Source organism: Lacerta agilis, chromosome 16 (assembly GCF_009819535.1).
Source record: "Lacerta agilis isolate rLacAgi1 chromosome 16, rLacAgi1.pri, whole genome shotgun sequence".
NCBI lineage: Eukaryota > Metazoa > Chordata > Lepidosauria > Squamata > Lacertidae > Lacerta > Lacerta agilis.
The window spans coordinates 21187588-21211147 of NC_046327.1; the positions used below are offsets into that span (position 1 = coordinate 21187588).

Sequence of the window (23560 nt, forward strand, 5' to 3'; positions counted from 1 at the left end):
TCACGACCTGCAGTGGGGCGGACTGTGAGCGCACGACTGAAAATAACCCCCCCAAGCTCCACACCTCTCTGGCAAAGTGGGAGGCAGGAATGCCAAGTAATGTATGTTCTGTCACAAGGACTTTTTCTGCTCGCTGAACCTTGCTGCCTGGGACTCCTAATGGCCCCTGAGAGCTGGCGCACTCTAGTTAAAAATTAACAAACAAAGGGAGGGAAAAGTAATTAAATATGGATGGCGGTAATCGCTGAGGAGCATGTCTGGCCCGAACTGCTGCACGCTTGAGCGCTCCCATGCAGCTCGGCACATCCTGCAAGTTTAGAAGAACCCTGCGGTGAGCTTCCCGGGAAGATTTGCCCATTAAATCTTCAGGGAGGGGCAGCGGCGCTAGTAGGGGATGGGCGGCAGCGCAAGACTTTCAGATGGACACAATGGGAGACCTGTGGCACAAGCTGAGGAGTGATGGAATGGTGGCCAGGGAGGAATTTAAAAGGGCAGGTCCTTCTTGGCATCATCTTTGCACAAAACAAAAGGCTTTCCGTAAGGTGTTGCGGAACCCTTGCATTGCATTGTAAGGGCTCCAGAGTCAACATGCATTGCAAAGCTGGGCGTGTGCGTGTTTATTGTGGATCGCCTTGCTGCAAACTTCTGCTTTCTTGTCTTTATCCGGTTTGGTTTGTTCTTCCTCCTACTGGAAGTATTCCATTACTGAAGGATTTGTCTCTTCTCAAGCCCCCACCACTTTCCAATCTCTCTTTTTACTCTTTCCCTTCTGCCTTCTCCACTCCACACCTCTTTTTTTATATATATATATACATGCGTGAACTTCCTCTACCCCACGCCATCCCTGAATACACAACTGTTGAGCTGCTCTAGGCAGCAAAACAAACTAATCCGTAACTTGCACTTTCTAAGAGCTCTGAACATTCAGGTGATGAGGTGTGCGGTTTGTGGTGCTTCTGATTTACACACACCAGTCCATACTAGGGTACTTTGCACTGTGATTTCCCTCCACCTCAGGCCAACACTGACGGCAAAGATTCTAGCTGGGTGGTTTCCTGACTGTGCTGAGAATGGGAACCTGGGATTGCTTGGGAAGAGAACACTTCTGACTTCCTGGGTGGACAGCAGTTTTAGCACCTAACACACTTTCCCCAACACTTGGGATTTTTGCAGGTAGCTGCATGTCATTTACATTTTACCTTTACCCTGCAGCAATGGTGAGGCTTAGCATCACAGCTGTCAGTCTTCCACTCAAGGTGGGCTGTTAACGCACCAAGTACAAGATGTATTGACAGCCTGTGCTACTTTAGCGCTCAGACCTGGCCTGCATATGAAATTGAATCCACAGTGGAGTCCAAATCAGAAATATGTAATCATGTCATTTGCATGTTGCTGGTAGATCTAAATGTACATATTGTGGAGTTGCTGAGATAGACTGGAATGGTACTATCCAAAGTACATTGCACACTGGATATGTTCCTGCTTTGTTTTCTTCCTGTTTTTAGCCCTACCTACCTCATTTCCCATGATGTCATTTCAGTTGCCGTTTCATACATTGTCATCGCATGTGGATATTCGCTGTTGTGTCCAAAATGACTCCCTGAGCGTCATGCAATTCCTAAATTGTAGTGTTGGAAGGGACCCCAAGGATCATCAAAGTTTCCATTCAAGAGCAATTGGGCTGTGATAGATGGCTTGTAGGTGTTAGATTGGTCAGGCCATGTGCTGTTGTTAGTCCCAAGTGCCAGAAAGGTATTTCGTGCTTGCCTCCTGGCACTGCAAGCCACTACATCTTAATATGCTTTAGCACTTTGAAAGCGCATCTGGCGTAAGATGGAAGCAACAAACTCAAAGAAGAGGTGCTTTCTGTTGAGAAATTTGGGCACAGCAATGGCTGCGTTGGTTGTGCTGATCCTTCCAATATGCCTGGATTAGCAGTGGTTGGTATCCTGAATGTTGCAGGTACTGGTAGCCCACAACAAGAGCACCAGGTAACCCCCAAAACCCATGTGGTCCTCTGCCATAGAATCTGTTGACAAACCAAGTGATGCTGCAGCTAGTTATTACTGTGGTGAGTGGTGGGATATGAACAAGAATAGTTCACTACAAACCAGGCTGTACCATCAATGGGTGGGTGGAATCGAGAGGGGAGTAAGGGCAAGCATGCACAACGCCATGTGGGTCTTTCTTGGAAGACAGGCCTTTGGCGCCATAATATTCGAGCAAATCTATAGGCAGCTCGCCGTTTGCACAGGGGTTGCATTTGAAATCATCCCATGCATTGCCATTTCCTGTTTTTTGGGCAGTCCAGGACCTCCATACACTCTTCCCAGGCTTGTGCCCTGGGGAGGTTACTTTGGGGCTGCTAACACAACAAAAGCAGTGTGGAAGGCAGCAGTTACAAGTTCCCGGTCTTTGCAGCCACAGCAGGCTCTCAGATTCTCCAGTGGTTTAACTGACTCCCTGGAGGCGCACTCTGTTACCTTCCATTACAGAAGGATGCAAACAGCTAACTCTGAAAGGCGGATGTCAGAAAACAGAAATAAAATTCAAAATGGTCTTGATAGAATGGTAAACTGCCATTTTTGATGTGTGGGGAGTTCAATCCTCCTCAGTTTGCGCGTGCAAGAGGTTTCCCCGCGTACCCAAACGCTGCAAGAAGCAGGATTGAACTCACTGCAAATCAACTAGTGATGAGTTGAATTCTGCTTGGTTGCTGTCTGCCGTTACCCCACTCCTATGGGCGAACACTTGCAGATGGATGATACCACTCACACACACACCCATCCCCTGATGTCATTATGATGTCAGATGATTGACTGGTGAGTGGTTCTGCCCTCTTGTCAAAGTTTGCCCAAGGGGGAGGGAGAGATAAAGACGAAAGCATCCCTACCCCTGCGATGATAGTTCAGTTTGACTGTGCGCTAGTCAAATCTTATCTGGACTGCTGCATCCAGTTCTTCGCACCAAACTTGGAGACAAACTGGAATTATTTCAAAGGGGGCAGTGAAGATGGCTGGTGGAAAAGCAGTCCTGTGCAGAAAGATTGAAGGAGAGAAGCCTTGAGGAGAGATGTCATAGCACTTCAAAATACTTGAATGGCTCTTACATATAAAAGAAAGCAGAGACTCATTCAAGATTAGATTTAATGTTGCTTAACTTCTTGTTGTTTAGTCGTCTTAGAGTCGTGCCTCACTCTCCGTGACCCCATGAACCAGAGCATGCCTTGGAAACTCTCTCTTTCTTCTCAAAGCTTCTCCTTTTTTATGTCCATGGAGTTTTCTTGGCAAAATACTGGAGTGAATTGCCAGTTCCTTCTCCAGGTGGATCACATTTAGTCTAAACTCTCAGCTGTGACATGTCCGTCTTGGGTGGCCCTGCAGGGCATAGCTCATAGCTTCTTGGAGTTATTCAAGCCCCTTCGTGACGACAAGGTGCTGATCCATGAAGGGGGGTTGCTTAACTTAAATTTGGCTTGACTATTAGGAGAAATTTGCTAATGGTAAAAAGGACCCCTGACCATCAGGTCCAGTCGTGTCCGACTCTGGGGTTGCGGCGCTCATCTCGCTCTATAGGCCGAGGGAGCCGGCGTTTGTCCACAGACAGCTTCCGGGTCATGTGGCCAGCATGACAAAGCCGCTTCTGGCGAACCAGAGCAGCGCACGGAAACGCCGTTTACCTTCCCGCTGGAGCGGTCCCTATTTATCTACTTGCACTTTGATGTGCTTTCGAACTGCTAGGTGGGCAGGAGCTGGGACCGAGCAACGGGAGCTCACCCCGTGGCAGGGATTCGAAACGCCGACCTTCTGATCAGCAAGCCCTAGACTCTGTGGTTTAACCCACAGCGCCACCTGGGTCCCTTTGCTAATGGTAAGAGCAGCTAAAAATTGGTGCTAACTCCTTAGAAGTCAAGGGGGCAGGGCTCTTCCTTGCTGGAGGTTTTAAAACAAGCTGGATGGTCATTGGCTGGGGATGTTTTCCCCCCTGGTTGTACTGCAGGGTTGGAGTAGGATTCAAATGGTGCCGTTTAAGGACAGGTGAGCATTCGAATTCACACTTGTTCCATATCTTCTGTCTCCTTTCTTCCTCACTCCCCCTGCCTCTCAAATATTGGGTTTGTAATATTGTTAATCAGGCAGATTAATCTGTTTTTAAAACTTGTGATCAGGTAACAAGGCTCCCTGATTAACTAGGCAAACATAAGTGTATTTATTTTTTTTTAAAGCCAAACCATTTTAGGAAAATTGTTCACCGTTTTCTTGTGCACACGAGGAGATGCCTCTTTGATTAATTAAGGATGGTGCTTGCTGCTTCATCTAAAAGCATGCATTGCCCCTAGAAACTATTTTTATTCCTATGTTCATGGGCGCATTTAATTCTCATTGGATTCCTTTAAGTTCGTGACAGCCCTGTCAGATGTACAGATCGTACAGTATTGACAGTTTCACCTGGCCCAACAGACTCAGAGGCAGAAAATTCTGTAAGTAAAGAGGCTACGTGCCTCATCATAATGGTTTTTTTCCCCTCCCTTTGCATTTCTTCAGTGAAACTGAGTTGGGAAAGGGTCAGCTGGTGGTTCAGGACACTGTAGCAGTTTCTGCCAGGACTGCTTTGCACGACGCACCATTAAGCATAGCCTTTAAGACTTCTGAAGCATGAACGAGACAAGCAAATGTTTTGAAAAGACTTGTGTGTCACGCAGGATTGGCTCGCTTCCCTGTCGAATGTACATGTGGGTCTGTTCCTGGGTGTAGTGGGGAATAGCCCCAAGGAATTAGGGGTTCTGTACATCCTCTTGGCCAGAGACTTCAGGGATACAGTTTGCATCGAGGTGTAAAGAAGCCCCCTTTTCCTGCCATTTCATTTGTGTACAGTGGTGCCTGGCAAGACGAAATTAATTCGTTCCCCAAGTGCTATCGTATAGCGGAAATTTCGTCTTGCGAAGCATGGTCAGAGGAAGCGCGGCTTTACGGGGGGAAAACCGTAAAGTCACGGCCATAGGAAACTTCGTCTTGCGAAGCACCCTTTCACTAGCAAATGCCTTTCATCTAGTGAGTTATTCGTCTAGTGAGTTATTCGTCTAGCGAGGTACCATTGTACATGACCTCCCATGCCAACACCACTGTTCAGTTGAATAGGTGGCTGTTCTTCTAAACTAGCCTGTCACTTGCCTTGTCATACCAAGCAGAAAAATAATTTACTATTTATGCCCCGCCCATCTGGCTGGGTTTCTCCAGCCACTCTGCGTGGCTTCCGACAAAAGATTAAAAAAGACATTAGTCATTAAAAACTTCCCTAAACAGGGCTGCCTTCAGATGTCTTCTAAACGTGAGATAGTTGTTTATTTCTTTGACATCTGATGGGAGAGCATTCCACAGGGGGCACCACTACTGAGAAGGCCCCCTGCCTGGTTCCCTGTAACTTCGCTTCTCACAGTGAGGGAACCGCCAGAAGGCCCTCGGCGCTGGACTTCAGTGTCTGGGCTGAACGATGGGGGTGGAGACTCATGTTCAGAACTCTTTCCCTAGGCATGTTTGCATGGCACTGTCATTACAATTTTTAGGGCCCAGGTGAATCCCTCTTTGTCATGTGAATTTTTGATAGCATTTAAGATCCTTCTGGACTTTTGCTCTTTTTGTGTTGCAGCGGGGACTAGGGACCGCTCCATTTGCTTGTTACATTGCTTTGTTGTTGCAATTACGTTATGTTTTTGTCCCAGAAGTCTTTTGTTTGTTTGCTTGCTTGTTTGAAATGAGAGACAGAAATAGTTTAATAAATGTTCACTTGTCTTTCACCACTGGATTTGTACATGACCCATATCTTTAAGAAAAGAACCATCTGCACAAGTCTTAGGTTGCAATCCTACATGCCCCTGAGACTGAATTCCAGTGTTGAAGCCAGTGGGACATTCCTCTGAATAGAAGACTCACCTAAGATTTCACCATGAGTGTGTTTGGAATTAGGCACCCAAACCATAGTATGGCTTTGAATTCATTAATATTTTAAATTTTTATTTATTTATTTATACCCTGCCTATCTGGCTGGGTTGCCCCAGCCACTCTGGGTGGATTCCAACACATATAAAAACATAATAAAACGCCAAACATTAATACTAACAATCTAATCCAATATAAAAAGTCACAATAACTTTAAACATCTTATATCAAACAAAGCAACATTCAACAATCCACCAGAATCTAATGGTAAAACCGTAAAGTTAAACATCAGCACATAATAATCAGTTTACACTTATCAACCACAATAGAGAATTGCCAATCTGTAATCAACAAAAATAACAGCAAATCGCAATGCATAAAATACCACAAAACATACAAAACCATGTAAAAGGGTAAAATTGAGTGACAAGGACACACAACTTATAAAACTATTTTTTTAAAAAAAAATATACCTGAACTACTCTCCTCCCAGCTGCTGCTGCTGTTCTCAAACTCATGGTTTGGGAAAGGCGTCCAGGGCTGGAGTGTGGGGCAGGGCAGATGGAAACGCCATTGTCTGGTGAAGAATTCATTAATGTCTTTTGCTGCATTTTCAGAGCAAGGAGAAGTGGGTGGAGGGGCATGGCTGAGAGAGCTCCCTCTTGTGGTGAACTGAATTCTGCCCCCTGACTGATTCTGCAGCCATAGTGATGAAGGTTTGGGATTATAGCGTTCTTTCCCAAACCAACTGAATTTAGCTCTTTGGAACTTGCTGTATGTCTCCCCCCCACTTCTAATTGCTAAGTGATAAAAGATAACCTGAGCAGCAGTCTCTGGCTTTGCCTTGCCCCTGCCCTCTTGCCTGACTTAAGCCCCACTCATTTGCGCACTGAACTCAGAAGAGGCCAGCTGCTCTAAATGGGTGGGCAGGCTTTGTGCAGCTTGGAAAAAAGATGGTGCAAGGAGGTAATTGGGCTTGTCATCTAGGCATTGACTTGTAGGGCAGGAGCTCTTTCTTGGTCTGCTGCTTGCAGGTCCTGTTTTGGGGTCTTGTAGGGTTTGCTTCTGGTAATGCGCCCCCTTTCCCAAATTCCTTATGACTCTTCTTCCCCCACCAACCTTCTTGTCTGGTAGTTGAGAATCTTCAGAGTATGCTGTTGAAAAGTTAGTGGTAGTCAGACTGGATGTTTTAAGTATATGTAACTGCCATCTAATAGGGACCCAGGTGGCGCTGTGGGTTAAACCACAGAGTCTAGGGCTTGCTGATCAGAAGGTTTGCGGTTCGAATCCCTGCCACGGGGTGTGCTCCCGTTGCAAGGTCCCAGCTCCTGCCCACCTAGCAGTTCGAAAGCACATCAAAGTGCAAGTAGATAAATAGGGACTGCTCCGGCGGGAAGGTAAACGGCGTTTCCGTGCGCTGCTCTGGTTCGCCAGAAGCAGCTTTGTCATGCTGGCCACATGACCCGGAAGCTGTCTGCGGACAAACACCGGCTCCCTCGGCCTATAGAGCGAGATGAGCGCCGCAACCCCAGAGTCGGACACGACTGGACCTGATGGTCAGGGGCCCCTTTACCTTTACCTTTAACTGCTATCATCCCGCCCACCCCAATTTACACATGAGAATTGCTAAGGGTCTTGCTAGACCACTTCCTTTTGTAGCAATTGCAATACACTGTGCTGGATGCTGTTTGATTTTTAAGTTTATTTCTATTGCTCCTTCTATTTTGTATCTTACTGCATTGCAATTGGAATTCCATAGCTTCCCAAGTGTAATAAAATAAGAGACAAGTGGTAAAATACAATGAAAAACCAATGCGAATTAATATGATAGTAGATGTGCCGTCTCCTGCCTTCAGCCACAAATCCACAGACTTGCCGTGGACCACCTGAATGATGCTTGTGGACAACTGGTGGTCCGTGGGCCAGTTTAGCAGCCCTTCCACTATATGATCTCGGTGAAACTTTCAGTAAATGGACTCATACAAATAAAAATGAACGTGCTTGCTTTGTTTGAATCAGGAGGCAAGGCATATTGCATGCCCACAAATTTTATAACGAACATTTGTTTTCTGAAAAATCCTTGCTTTGGGAAATGTTTGTGTGTACACATGCAAGAGAGAGAAAAATATAATTGAAATTAGCATAGCCCTACTGACACCACCAGCAATAACTTGAAAGGCTTTGATTCATTTTGGCTGCTTTCTCACTTAATGCAACACTTGCATCTGTTTTGATGGGATGGCTGGTGTCAATTGCCGGGAAAATTGTCTAATTTTTAAAGTATTGTTGGGGTCTGGATAGGCTGGGTATAGCATCTGAAGAATGTTTGGTCTAGTTCCTCTCTCAAATCCACTCTGATTTCCTGATAGTGACCCAGAGACTAGAGGTGTTTTGCTGCAAAACCTGACAACTTTCCACAGGTGGTGTGGCTCAGGGATAGAGTTGGTGTCGTCTTTTTTTTCAATTTATACTAATTTTGTATCTTTCTTTTGGGGTTTTGTCTATAAAACGTAGGAAAAAATTCAATAATAATTTTAAAATATTTTGCTGTATGAGTGAAACTGGGGGTGCTTGTTGTGCCCTTTCTTGATTTAAAAACTTATTAGGAACTCTCCTGTGGCACTTTGGGACCTGTGATCTTTGTCTCTATTCTTGAAAATGTCGAGAGGGGCATGTTCTTGTGTGTGCCCAGTGATCTTCCTTCTGGTGCCACTAGAGCAGACTTCCCCAACCTGGTGTCCTCCAGCATGGCCAATGGTCAGGAATGATGGCAGCTGTTGCCCAACAATATTGGAGGGCACCAGGTTGTGGGGAAGCTGCTCAAGGTAAGAGGCACAGTACAAAAGTGGGTCATGTCAGGACAGACACCTGCCATTTCCCTTGAGCTTCTAATGGTATTGGGTTGCTCTTGATTGCATCAGTTTAGTTTTAAAGCTATAATTGTGTGTGTGTGTTTATTTTTATTATAAGAGATAAAAAGCGTAAGCGCGCGCGCACACACACACACACACACACACAAAGTAACAGTGCCAAAAGCAAACAATGGAGACATCAAAATGAACTCATCGAAGAACACCAAAAATTGCAGATGAAATGAATGCTAAAAAAGGATAAATGATAAAAAAATACTTTACATAATTACAAGGATAGAAAAAAAGAAATATTACAGAATAGCCGTGTACAATGCTTTTTCCGTCTCCAGATTTACGATGTCCCCAGATGCTTTAAAGACAAGTATAAAACTTACAGAATTCATGTATTCTGTATGAACAGGTGCCTTTCTAATCTCACATTATCATAGTGGAGATTCCAGTAGTTAATAAAACAATTCCATCTCTCTACTTGCTCAAGTCTGCTCCTTCGTCCTTCCCTCCTCCTTACTAGGTCTGTCAGTTTATCCATAAGGCCAATGTGACACGTTTTGTTAACGTTCTGTTGTGGTATTCTGTTGTTAATCTTCCTGCTTTGGTTAGTTGCCTTGGGGCATCTGCAAGAAGGTGGGATGTAAATTTCAAATTAATTTAGATGAAATAGCAAGTTGCTTGAGATTCAAAAGTGAGTCCTGCATCCGAGAAGGCTGAGGGCCGCTCTTCTAAATGGCTGTGGTGCCTTCCAAGTCTTGTCTCTCACTTTTGTTTTGATTTCTCTCTTTCTCTCCAGATGCGTTGGCTCCCTCCCTCAGAGGCTACTTCTCAGGGCTGGAAGTCCCGTCAGTTCTGCTGAATACTGTGTAAGTGGATGAGAAAGAGCCTATAAAAATGCTCCAGATTAGCACAAGGGGGAGCACGAGCGCCGTGTTGTTTTTGTTTTCTTCACTTCCTCTGTCTTATATGGATTGGCTTGTGGCTACTTTCATTCTCCTCTTGTCATGCAGTCTTGTGTCTGAAATCAGTCCTTCTGTACTGGTTGCAGGCAGTCTCTCTCCGTGCCACCCCCCCCTACTCCCTGCAATCTCCTTTCTGAGAAAAATCTACAACCTTTTTAGAATGAAAGGGAGCTGGTTCATGCTGTTGACCAAACACTTTTATCATTTTCTGTACCCCTTTCTCCCACAAACACATTTAAAAGGGTATAGGATGACAGCCAGCCCAAGGTCTGGTTGAAGAGGAACATTTTTGCCTGGCTCCTAAAGGTGCATAATGAAGGTGCCAGCTGAACCTCCCTGGGGAGAGCATTCCACAAACAGGGAGCCACTGCAGAGAAGGCCCCTTCTCGTGTTGCCACCCTCTGGACCACTCAAGGAGGAGGCACATGAAGAAGGGCCTCAGAATATGATATCAGGGGCTGGGTGGGTTCACATGGAAAGAGGCACTCCTTGACGTATTGTGGTCCTGAGCCATTTAAGGTGTTCTACGTCAAATCCAGCACTTTGAATTGAAGTTCACCTTGCCTTGGGTGGCAGCGATTAGTGTCTGCATAGTCACACACCACCCACCTACCATTTCTTTAAGGGGCATAAATAATACCCTAAGTGTAGATCAGGGGTCCCCAAACTAAGGTCTGGGGGCTGGATGCAGCCCAATCGCCTTCTAAATGCGGCCCGCGGACGGTCCAGGAATCAGCATGTTTTTACAGGAGTAGAACGTGTCCTTTTATTTAAAATGCATCTCTTGGTTATTTGTGGGGCATAGAAATTTGTTCATATTTTTTTTCAAAATATAGTCCACCCCCCCAAGGTCTGAGGGACCGTGGACCGGCCCCCTGCTGAAAAAGTTTGCTGACCCCTGGTGTAGATGCTGCATTTATTTGTTACTTTCCTCCTGTGATATGTGGGAGGGATCCTCAAGAGTCTGGGACTGACCCCAGAGTCTGATTGGATGGCTGAGTGAGCAGTAAAAATACATTGCATGGGGTTTGTGTCCAAAACACAAAAAACTCATTTGACCCTCTGAAGATAAAAGCAGCCAACATGCAGTCTCTCTGTCTCCTGCTTTTCTGTAAAGCAGCAGAGAGCAATAGACCAATAATCTTCCCTCCCTGTTTCTTGTCCCACTTCAGCCAAAGAAAACAAATCTGCTGTTCTTAAAAATTAATGAAAACTTCACTGGCTGCACATCAAAGTTTGAGAGCTGTAAATCAATGGGGTTATTAAAGGACATGAGTTTTAAGGGTGAAAGATGCATGCGGAGTTGTACGCTGTAAATAAGTTGGGATTACTTAAAAACTAAACCATCAAGGACAGAAAGTAGTGAGGCTGAACTGTTGGGAGAGAACTGCAAAATTTGTTCCCTTACAGAATGCTGGTTCCAGAATCTCAGGAAGCACTTCATACTCCAAAGTTCTGGTTGCTCTAGAAAAGTGTTCTTCAAACCTTCTATTGGCAGAGAACACTTTCCACATCAGCTGGGTCTTGCTGTGGGTTACAGAGGACTCTGGGGCATGTCCTAAGTACACCGTCCATTCAGCCAGAGTACTAGCTATATACTTATTGGGCTTCATTGTCACACTGTGTCAGCAGAATATACACAAGATCTCTCTCAATACACTCTATATCTGTTCATTCAAGGGAATATGAGCAGCGAAGGGCAAACAGTGTTCAGTGAAACTCTTCGTCTTATATTCTGATTCATTAGCTCAAGAAATACATACCCAACTGCCACCCCAGAAAGTTTTGAAATTTTTCAGCATCACAGGACAATAGGTACCTGCTTTAACATGGTCAGGGCCTGTTAGGTCCAGTTGCGGACGACTCTGGGGTTGCGGTGCTCATCTCACTTAATTGGCCGAGGGAGCCGGCGTTCAGCTTCTGGGTCATGTGGCCAGCATGACTAAGCCGCTTCTGGCAAACCAGAGCAGTGCACTTAAATGCCGTTTACCTTCCTGCTGGAGCGGTACCTGTTTATCTACTTGCACTTTGACGTGCTTTCAAACTGCTACGTTGGCAGGAGCTGGGACCGAGCAATGGGAGCTCACCCCATCGCGGGGATTCGAACCGCCGACCTTCCAATTGGCAAGCCGTAGGCTCTGGTTTAACCCACAGCGATGCCACCTATTGTCCTGTGATGCTGAACAATTTCAGAATTTCATCTCATATGCGCACTCACAAATCCATTTAATCTTCTGACATCTGAAAACCCAAACCTCATTGTGTGTGGTTTTCCTTTAAGAATAAACTCGGCAAATGGCCTTTCCCTAATATAGTGATTTTATCTTCCAAAGCCCAAATTTATCAAGGATTATTGGATTGTGGTGGTGGTTTTTTTCTCCTAGAGAGAGGGAGTCAATGAGTTGTTTTCATACCAGCGTATCAGAGTGAGCAAGAGATGCATGCAAAAATGAGGCTTGAGTCCTTGCTCTCCCCCTTCCAGATGCACACACAGCCATATTTGGGAACAGTTCCCCCAGCGGCAAGCTGGCTGCTGCAATAGGAAAGGCTCAGTGAAGAAATAAAGAAATAGTTCACCTCCAATTATTTTGCATGTTAATAATAATAATTTATTATTTGTACCCCGCCCATCTGGCTGGGTCTCTCCGGCCACTCTGGGCGGCTTCCAACAAATATTAAAATGTTACGTGAACAACAAGAGAAGAAAAAAGGGTTCTGTTTTAAGAAGTGCTGAGACTGATGTAACAAGTCAAGCACCTGCCTCTCTAAACATTATTAACATGTTTCAGCATGTATACATGATGCACTGGCCATAGGAATTTGCTCACTTGCATGTAACATTAGTATACTAGAGACGCAGGTGTCCTCAGTGACTAGGAGTGTCTTTTACCAGCTTCACCTGGCAAGACAGATACAGCCATTCCTGGAGGACAGCTGGACCACAGCTGTCTGTTATTGGAAACCTCCAAGTTGGATTACTGCAGTGCTGTGGGGTGGGGGTTACCCTTGATGCTGCAGTTTCAGTTAGGCTGCTTATGGGAACAAACCTGCTGCCAGCATTTCGCACCGTTTGCAGAATTGGCAATGGCTGCCAATCCTGCTACTGAACCAGATCGAGACCACCTTTTCTCTTACATACCAAGTAGGTCACTGTGTTCCGCAGGGTTTTTTCCCCTCAAAGTCCCTGAAATATCAGAAACTTTCTGCACAGTAACTGAAAGGAAGGCTTTCAGTGGGGCTGCCCTTGTTTTGTGACAGGAGCACGCTTAACCTGTACTTTACAGAAACAGTATAAGACTTTGTTTTGTTTTGACAAGCTTATCCATTTGGATGAAAAGGTCTCCGCTTTAGATTCAAAAACCATGCAAAATGGACATCTGCCTTTAGCTGTTTTTGTACTGTTGTTAAAAATGATTTTTAGCCGTGTTTTATGGCATGTTTGTACTGGTAAATTGCCTTTAGACAGATGCAAAAGGTGACTGGCCAATAAATAAATCACCATAACGTCACCTAAAAGGCATTCAGTGGAAAGAGTAGCTATTGAGCAGCCTATCCCTTGGTTAATTTATTGGCTATACTAGCCAAATATAATGACTGTCCCTTGATGTGCAGAGGTAGACTTCCAAAATCCAGATTCTGAGGGAAGAAAGGAGGAATAGCCATGGTGTGCTGCTTGTGACCTCAGAAGTATTGAGCTGCCCTTTTTTATTTAAAACAATGTCTTGGGTGTTGGAGCTGGGATGCTGGTCAGATTGGGTGAAGGGAGGCTTCTCACAGCATTTGAAAAACAGGTCAAGCTTGACTTCAGAAAAAATGGGGCACTTTAAGAAAATGTAGTTAATAAAGCTACTGTGCAACTGGGAACACCGGATGGAGTCAGGATTCGATGGGGGTCCAGCTTAGTTGTGGCTTTGGCCCTGTCCCTAAGCTGGACTGTTGTTATTGTGTGATTTGCAAAACGGGGGCTTTTCAAGCTAGGAAAAAAATTGACCACTGCTGAAGTGGTCATAGAAAAAAGAAAAACAAGGGAGGAAAAAGAAACAAAGGGACAAATGTGGTATTGTTAGCATAGTCAGCATTGTTTGAAAGTCAAGAATAAAAGGCTCAGTAGGTTTTCACCCTGAAATTATAATTCCTCGTGCACATAGCAGGGTGGATCCAGGGCAAACCGCTGCTTATATTCTTGATGTCTAATTAGTTCAGCTACAGCTGTTGTGGTTTAGGAGATTTGTACGTTGAGGTTGTGTTGGGAACTCTCTCCAATCTCCTGCACTATTATACATGGATTTCCATAGATGGAGGCAATCTTCAGATTTCACTGTTAAACACAGAAGTTAAGGTGCCCAATCTCTGTCAGTTGTCCAGTCAGTGTACTCATTGGGAAAGAAGGCCCTATGTATTGTATACAATTATATCTAAGGGCCTATGCAGTGCTATCTTTCTAGAAAAAGAGGTGCTGGAACTCACCATAAACACCTTCCTCATTCTCTTAGAATGGCAATGGTGCCCACCTGAGAGGTGCCAGAACTGATTTCTGTCGCGTTCCCCCTGAAAAAAAGAGCCCTCCCTATGTATTGTATATTTTTCTTTATTGTAAATCACTTGGATTGCTTTGGGTAACAAGCAGCTATTAAGTTTAATAAATAAATAAACAATCCTATAATGTACCAACTTTTTTCATTAAGGAGATATTCATATTAAGAATCTCTGTATCCATTATGGGGAATAATACCAACTGTCCCACAGATGAATACAATGCTAAAGTTTTAAAGATGATGTTTGTGGCAGTATTTCTGGTAATGTAACTCATTCTGTGTTGTGCATCTACTCTCTTGAAATTTGAAGACATGATTTCATATCTCCTTTTAACATCTTTAGAGATTATCCTTGTCATGTTACCCATTTCATTCTAAAGTAGTACAGTGCATGTACCTTTCTGTTGTGCAGGTACCAGGTGTGTGATGGCGGCTACAATCTGTCTTGTGGGTATTAATGTGTTCTTCCTAAGTCACTACTGGTATCTTACCTCCATCTTCAAAATTGCAGTGTGGTGGGTAAGTGAAGACCTGGCTGTGAAAATATGTTTTAATTTGATGGGCCAAACAGTTTAAGCAGTGCAGCCAAAAGCCTTAGACCCTTCATTTTCATCTTGGATCATCTTGACTTTGTGCTAAGAGACTCTGCTGAATACATGCTGTTTATATGCATCTTCCCTGGCCTATAATCAAGCTGGCAATGCTAGCTGGAAATAACCTTGCACTGAAAAACCACCAGTTGGCTGCTGCTGGGTGATCAATATATAACAGGGGTCGGCAACCTAAGGCCCATGAGCCACAAGTGGCCCATGGGGGTCGTTTAACCAGCCAATGGACCCTTGCCGCCCACTTGGTCGGCTCCCGTGCACCGCACTAAACTGGCGCAGAGCAGAGCAGGGACCGCCTTCTGCGACGCTGGCTGGCTGCACACGCCTCCTCCGCACCAGAAGGAACGCATGTGCGTGCACACTCCAGCCCGGGACTGTGAACCAGCCCAAGCCACAAAAACTTTGCCGACCCCTGATATATAGCATGGCTTCAGAAGGCAAGGCTTTTGTTCATACAAGAGTTCTGTTTTGCGTTTGGCTGCACTGAAGCTTTCTTTGAGATAGCAGCTTGCTAATTCAATTGGCTTGAGCTCAGCAGTAACACTTGGTGTTGTTTTTCCTTTTGGAATTGGTCAGAAGCATGCCTCTCTCACTGCCAAGGAGTGAGAAATGCATTCACAGGAAGAGGCACCCCAAAAGCCCATGCATACAGTGGTTGTTCTGACAGTGTGCAAATCCAAACAGAGGGTTTTACAACACAAGGAAGTTTAAGAATTCCTGTACATAATTTAATCCACCCTCTCACCTTCTTTCTATTCTGTTGTGCCCTGTTCTTGGCACATTATTCTCTGAGTGCTAAAAAGTTCTGTTCTGCTCTTAGAGAAGGTCTTGAGCAGAATTGTCAATTTCTCCACTAGCAGATTCCATAGAGGGGAGGGGTATCCTACTTGTCAGTACTGCATCTGTTTCAGCGAGGTGTTCCCTGTGTTCTTATTCAGGGGCCCTGTGCCTTGTGCCTGAAACCCCCTGGCTTAGAAGTCTAAGTGTGCATATGTATAATGAGGGGGGAAAGTGACCCAAAACACATGGCCAAGACAACAAAGGAGTGGCTCAAGAACAAGCACATTAAGGTCCTGGAGTGGCCTAGCCAGTCTCCAGACCTTAATCCCATTGAAAATCTGTGGAGGGAGCTGAAGGTTCGAGTAGCTACACATCAGCCTCGAAATCTTACTGACTTGGAGAGGATCTGCAAAGAGGAGTGGGACAAAATACCTCCTGAGATGTGTGCAAACCTGGTGGCCACCTACAAGAAACGTCTGACCTCTGTAATTGCCACCAAGGGTTTTGCCACCAAGTACTAAGTCATCTTTTGCAAAGGGATCAAATACTTATTTAACTCATTATAATGCACATCAATCTCGGAGTTTTGTCTTCTGGGTTTCTGGGGGTTTTCCTGTTGTGATCCTGTCTCTCACAGCTACAATAAACCTACCATTAAAATTATGGACTGGTCATTTCTTTGTCAGAGGGCAAACAGGCAAATCTGGCAGGGGATCAAATACTTTCCCCCCCTCACTGTACATGAGCACCCAGACTCTTCCACTTTCTCTGCGTTCCAAGATTGTGATTGCCTTTTTCTAATTGATGCATCTTGCCTTTCTTACAGGCTTGAAAAAACCTCACACAAGGTTGGATTCCTTCAAGACTTTGCCACAGCCTCTATCACACATCTGCTCTTTTAGAAGTAAAGTAAAAATACTGAGTAATAATAATGTTTTCCTCTTCAATGCTGTATAAAATTGTAAGGAAGAGTGCAAATTCTAAAAAACATGGGCGAACATCTGGTTTGAAAAAGTTATTTTCAAACAAAGCAACAAAGAGAACCAAGTATTTTTATACTAAGCATTTAAGTAGAAAGATCTTACGCTGGGTTGGATCACTGATTATGTTCTTGACTTTTTGAATGCGTGTAATTGAAATTTCTCTTTCCCTGTCTTTTTAAGCTGCATGTTCAAGGCATGTTTTAAAATCTTGTTCAGATTTTTAAAAAGTGTATTGTTAAATTGTATAGACTCTTTGGCTATCCTGACGGGGAGCCTGAGAGGATGTGTGTTGAACATATGAAGTATTCCTGTGGTACGTGCTTCTCCCAGTTGTGCCAAATTATATCAAGCAAGACAATCAGATATGCAAATGTCTTTGTAACTTTGGGATATATTACCGTGTGCTGAACAGTATACTGGCAGTTCTGACAGCTGGTTCATGCTGTATTTTATCTGTGGTCACATATTTTGATATAAAACTATATGGGGGAGATGTGCTTTTTTCTATGGCTTTCTACTGTGCACTAAGACCATTTTCATAATTATAACAGCTAGAAAAAGTGCAGTCATCATAATAAAATGACTGCAGCTACCTCTGCATACTGTATTCATTCAGACACATAGCTCCCAACATGCAGTTGTGTAACTGGTAGGATTCCTTGGTAAAAGAGAGAAGGAAAAGCATTTAGTTGGGCTATGGGAACCAGTCTTGAATGGCAGAGCCACAGAGGAAATGTCTTCTGTAAAGTAGGTTCATAGCATTCCTAGTCTACTTGTTTTAAAAGAAATAACAGTACATTTGCATGCCTTTGCTCCATGTACAGGAAGGATTGGTTCTGCTAAGGTGGTGGTTGTTAGCCGGTAATGCTGCTGTCTGTGAAGCTGACTGAAACATTGAGCAGTAAAGCTTAAGTTCATTTCATGCCATTATCCCATATGCATGCAGAAAACCAAAGGCCTTCTTTCACTGGATCCAGATCTAAGGCTCTTCTTCTGTACAGATTTTCTAGGAAGTGCCAAACCTGGATACAACAGTTGATCTTCCAATGTCCCCACTAACTTCCTCTGTGTGCGTGCAAGGCTGCCAGTCGGTGTGAAACTCACATAAAAAGAACTAACTCAGCACCATTGTTCTGTTAGTTTGATGTCTATACACAGACATTTCTGGGATATAGGAATTCAGCAGCCCCTGTGTACCTACTTTTGTATAAAGTGTTGCTTCACCAGTGCCAAGATAAATGCCAGGATCCCTTGAGGTACTGGGAAAGAGTACCAGCTTGATTTTGCATGTGATCTCCTCTCTTACTGAACAACTACTTGGATTGCTTGTGCAGTCGACTGGGGCCTGGACAAAATGGATTCAATTAGTCACCTGCCTTCTCAAGCCTGATTCATGCCACCATTTTCAGGTGTGATATGTGGGTTGAGTGAATGCAGCTTGCATGCTTTTCTCTGACCTGCTAATGAAGTTGGTTACATGATTTAAGCACCATTGGACAACCTGCCTGTAAATCAGTCAATTGGGGTATCTGTCTATAGTGATGTAACAAAGACAGTTGCTTCACAAAAGGTAGAGAAGTAAAAAAATTAAAAATTAGAATTGACCTTGTCATCAAAAGATGATTATGTGAACCAGTCCCTCTGAGTACCATGATGATGTGCAGAGAAGGCCAGGGCTCCAGGATCATTTATTGGTGTAGAAGACAAAACATCCAACAGATGAGCTTCCCTCTTTCCTGAATGATATGCTCCACATGCCAGATTCTTGCTTCCTATCCTCCTTTGCATCTAGTCATGATAACCGTCCTATACGATCACTTCCATAACAATACTGGTAGTTCTGACTAAACAAGGAAACTCTTTTAATACGATTAAGTCTTTCCAAATGGGCTTCCCCAAGTATTGTTTATTCTCCTGAGAACAAATCACTTCATTGTCTTAAAGAGAATGCAGTATTTTGCAGGGAATACATGGGACAAACGTCAAGCAGTCAGAGGCTTTAAAATTGCAGGGGAAAGGGGGTAGGTAAAAACCTATTCTTAAAACTAAATGGAAGACTTGAGAACAGAATTAAAATGTGACAGCGGGTGGCTGAATAACAGAATTGTGTTGGACTTTGTCAGCAAAAAACCTTGATTTTTCCTTATCTCCTCCTATTGGCAATAGCAGAAACAAAAGATGCTTCCAATTTATGGTTTTGTTTTTTTTAAAAAATGTTGTTAAAGGTACTTTTCTATTGTAATTTTCTAAAAATAAAGAAACAATGATTATAACTTATGCCTAAATAACAGTGGCCTCTGTACAGTGTCTGCCTATCTGATTACCTCTGTTTGAGGAAATACAAGTTGCCTATATGAGAATAAATTGCTTTCTAGGTGTGTTGATCCTGCTATTGATCTCTGTGTGAGGTAACCTCTCCTAGTATCAAGGAAACAGGATTTAAAACAAAAATCAGCATCTCTGGCTTGGATCATGCAGGCATGTGCAATACATTGCCATCCCTTCGCTTGGTAGTTCCCACATTCTGCAGTATTGAGTAAACTGTTTTAAAAACTAATTATTTGAGCAGACACAAGGGACCTAATTCTCAGGTCTGTGGTGATTAGTCTGCGATGGCTTATTTACACTTGCAAGTTATCATGCAAAGCATGGCACGTGCCAAAGGGAGAGATGTCCCTTTGTCAAGAATAAGTCCAGTTCAGTTGTAGTAATAGTAGTAGTAGTAGTAGTAGTAGTAGTAGTAAATAATAATAATAATAATAATAATAATAATAATAATAATAATAATAACAATAACAACAACAACAACAACAACAACAACAACAACAACAACAACAATAAAAATATTTATACTTCACCCATCTGGCTGGGTTGCCCAGGCCACACTGGGCGGCTTCCAAACCACATAAATACATAATAAAAACTTCCTGACACAGGGCTGCTTTCAGATGTCTTCTAAAGTTGTCTTCAGCCCTCTGCCTGAAATAATCTCTTGCCCAGCTTCAAAGTTACTTGTTTGAGGAATATATCTGAATTTGAAGCAAGCTTAGAATCCTGGATAATTAACAATTGTTGTCTCACCTCAGGTTCTTCTTGGGGTAACTGCTTATGTTAAACATGGTCCATCTTGGGCATGCAAAAGTAGCTGGAAATCCAGTTAGCATGAGCAGATTGGGGAATGGGCCAAGATAATGAGAACAGGGTAACTACTTTTCAGACTCCTGCCATGAAAAAACAATGTTTATTATTCATTCAGATAGGTGTGATTAAGTCACTAAAGCTTGTATTGTTAAGATCTTTATAAAGGAGCTCTTTAAATCAATGGAACGGAAGACACAACTATAGGTTATTGCTTGGTCTTAACACTATTCCAAACTCTTTATCCAGATTTATATATGTTGATGGCCCTTTTTTTGTTGCACAATAATTAATCACCTGCTTCAATATCTCTTGGCAACAGTGAGGTGTGAGGCTCGTGTGCTACAGAAACCAGGGCTATACAACCTGCTGTGAGAGCTCAGCAAATATTCAGCTGTTTTATCTCCCCATCCCCTTATGCTCCCTGGTCACACATGTTGTAAACTAAGGCTGCAGTCTTGTATTTACTTACCTAGGAGTACCTATGTCTACTCAGAGGTATTTGGGTGATGCTTTTAAGGCTTGCTGGTCCTGGCAAGGGCTATTTGGTGAAGCCAAGTAAAGGCAAATGGAACTCCGGCCCACTAAAAGTTCCCACTAAGAATGAAGGAGCCAAGATCATGAGAACAGCATCCTTAGAATGCCATGCTGTTAAAACATCTGCCCATCCACAAATGGAGAAAACATTATTTTCAGCAAAAATGTCAGGACTGCATTGCATGTTAATAAATTGGTGAAATGTTCACCACAAACAAGGGGGAAGTGAGCATGGCTCATAGTACAGGGGGAAATGAATAACTTAAATGGAAAATCCTACTGATAACTGGTGCTCATGGAAACAAATGGGTGCAGAATAGGCATCTAATAGATAAGCCACAAAAAACCCGCTAAATAAGCAGGAATCGTCACAGGGCAGTGTCCTAAGATCTGAAAACACCCACACAGCTCTATGAACCACCACTTTGAATGAAATGAGATACAATGCACATGTGCAATGCTTTGAGTCTCCATTATTAATCTCTATGTACAGTTACAGTGTTCTGTGCCATGAGATATCAAAACTGGCATCACAGTTGTCACCAAAATTTCATCTTAGCCAGTGATACTTGTCTTGTTGTCATAAATTTCTCCAATAAGCAGTAAGTGCCTGTTTTATTTTTACTTCATATTTTACTTTTATGCTTTTTTATTGCATTTTTAAACTTAATAATGTCCTTGATAATGGAGTTCTACATCCAGTGTCGGAGACAGTATGCCTCTTGGATACCAATTACTGGAAATCGCTGGTGGGGAGGCTGTTGTTGAACTCTGGCACTGTTTATGGGTTTCCTGTAGTCATCTAGCCACTGAGAACAGAATGCTAAACACTTATTTCCTTGAATATATATGAAGTAGTAAGTTATCTCCCCTATGCAGAAAAATTGCTCACCTCTACACTCTCCTTTCACCCCCTTTCATTCATGGTGGGCACCAGCATGATCTTATCAACTCAACGCTCTCTACAGCTTTCTGCCTAGGTATCACTGTCAAACTATCCTGCAGAATCATCAATTGGAATCAGTGCCTGAATCTCATGAACACGTCTGCTTTTACATCTCTCAACTGTGAGACTTAATGGAGGCCACATTTAGTTTGGTGGGTTACAAATACAGGAAGCCAGCCTAATGGAACTTGGAACAAGTCAATAGCGGTGCAGTGCTGGCATAGCTGAAGTCAACCACCTCATCTCCCACCTCCCAACACACCCATTTCACTCCCTTGATGTGTTGCAGATGTCACATAGGCTCCCCTCCTAAAGCAGTTTAAGAGGCTAGAAGCTAGCTGAGGAATGAGCATTCCTTACACATACGCCACTTCCTTCTCTTGGGAGTGAATTTTCTCTTCCCATCTTAATAATAGTTAATGAAACTTCCAATTTCTAGCTTCTGAAATCAAGAGGTAACCTGTTGTACCAAATTCTAACTTGACTGAAGGCATCCGTTGGTGAAAAACAGCTATTTTTAATCAAGCCAAGGATATGCCTGCTGCTAGTCTCTAGGCAACAGCACACCAAGGAATCCAATCCAGCATATTAGCAGCTACCTCCGTGTGAGCCATGCAGCTGTAAGTAATTGGATGTCACTGCCATCACTATCTCCATGGTTATCCCTAACCTCAAATCCCTTTCCATCAGCAAGCAGCAAGAGCTTGCCACTCCCCTGTGTCATACCACCATCTGCCTGCACTTATAGAAAGTGACAGGGAAAACCAAATGGGCATTCTTTACACAATTTGTCTAAGCTCACTTGCCTTTTTCTCCTCCATTCTCTAAAAGCCTGGAAGGATTGTGATGAATTATAGATCAAATGCATTACAAACTACTTCATGTCGGTTCTCTCAGGCAACCATGCAAAATCCTGCTGCTATTTCCTTTTATTCCGTTCCCCCCCCCCTTCCCTTGCCTATAGTTATAAATATCAGGGGAGGAAATAAAATTACCCTTCTGTTACACCAATTTGTAGAGCAGCATCAAACAGATCTGTATTTGTATTGCTGACCCAATAAACTTCCAAAATTACACTCTCAATTTGTGATGCCCAAGCTTTTAAGGGTGGCTAGGGACAGATAGCAAGTTGAATCTATGATTGGTTGTAGACCTCTAGGCCCAGTGTTTAACACTCAAAGCTAAATGGATTGGGTCCTTTGTATCTCGAAGAATACATGCCCGATACAAGCCTCTCCTTTACCGTAAGTTCATTTGAAGAGGCATTACTGCACATGTCAATTCCTTATCTAAGGTCAGAATTGGCAGTGGCACTACCCTCAATCTCAACTGCAAACACCAATGCAAGAACAGACAGGCTTTTCCTCACTGTCTTACAGGTTTTCTAGATTGGGACACACACACTTTATTCATTTTAATTATGTAAAATAGGGCAGAGGATTAAGCAAAATACTCCTACCTTCATTTATTTCTGTTTCCCACACAGCCGACAGGCAGAACAGGCAAGATGTTCCTGATCACTCCATAACTGCTGTAGGTCAGATGATTAGGTAGAGAAGAGACCCAAGTTCTTCTGAGAAGTCACACACAATATCCTAAGTCTTAAAATACTACGCTGAAATAACTCGGTTTTAAGCTGCAAATAATACAGAGCTAAGGAACAGACTTTCATTCAATTAGTATCTTGGTTGTCAAAACAGGATGCCTGCTCTCCAAGGAGGGTAGAAAATTGCTAGAGAAGGCAAGAATACCTGATTCCTCCTGCTGTACACACAGTTTTTATTTGAGTCCTGAGGTGGATCAATGATTTTTTTTTAGAAAAAGAAAAAGAATGCCACCTTGTCCCATTCTTTTCTCAGTGCAGTTAAGATGGAAGGAGGAGGCTGGAGCTTGAGCCATGAAGCTCTCCAGGTGATTTTGGCCCAGTCACTGTCTCTTAGCCTAGCCTACCTCAAAGGGTTGTGATGTGGATAAAATGAGGATAAGGAGAACCATAATTCATCACCCAGAGCACCCTGGAGGAAATGTAAGATATAAATGTAGGAAACAAATTAAAATATGTAAAAACCTATTATTAGCATGGATATACCAGGAAAAGCTGTAAACAAAATGATTTTGGGGACTGGTTTTGCCTGGCATATGAGGTGCAGCTTTCCAACACAGGCTGAATTGTATAAATGACTCAATCCAGTAAACTGCTTAGCCTCCATAATCTGAATGGAGCTGCTGGCACAGGTGACCAATTGAAACTCTGTACTAAAAATTAATGGA

At 43.4% G+C, this 23560-nt stretch overlaps 1 protein-coding gene across 4 annotated transcripts in view; it reads left to right on the plus strand.

Annotated features, from left to right (window-relative positions):
- Positions 1-18945, plus strand: part of RBPMS (RNA binding protein, mRNA processing factor) — a 78366-nt gene extending 59421 nt beyond the window's left edge. For 2 of the 4 annotated variants that reach the window (XR_004428004.1, XR_004428003.1), the window contains 3 exons: positions 9597-9666; positions 14710-14816; positions 16512-18945. Coding sequence is in view for 2 of the 4 variants with exons in the window: in XM_033172800.1 (XP_033028691.1) it covers positions 9597-9666; positions 10935-10962 (98 nt within the window). In the remaining 2 variants the exon portion in view is untranslated. Of the gene's footprint in view, positions 1-9596; positions 9667-10934; positions 11054-14709; positions 14817-16511 lie in introns of those variants that run through there. The other 2 variants (XM_033172800.1, XM_033172799.1) reach the window with 2 other exon arrangements.
- Positions 18946-23560: the final 4615 nt, after the last annotated feature.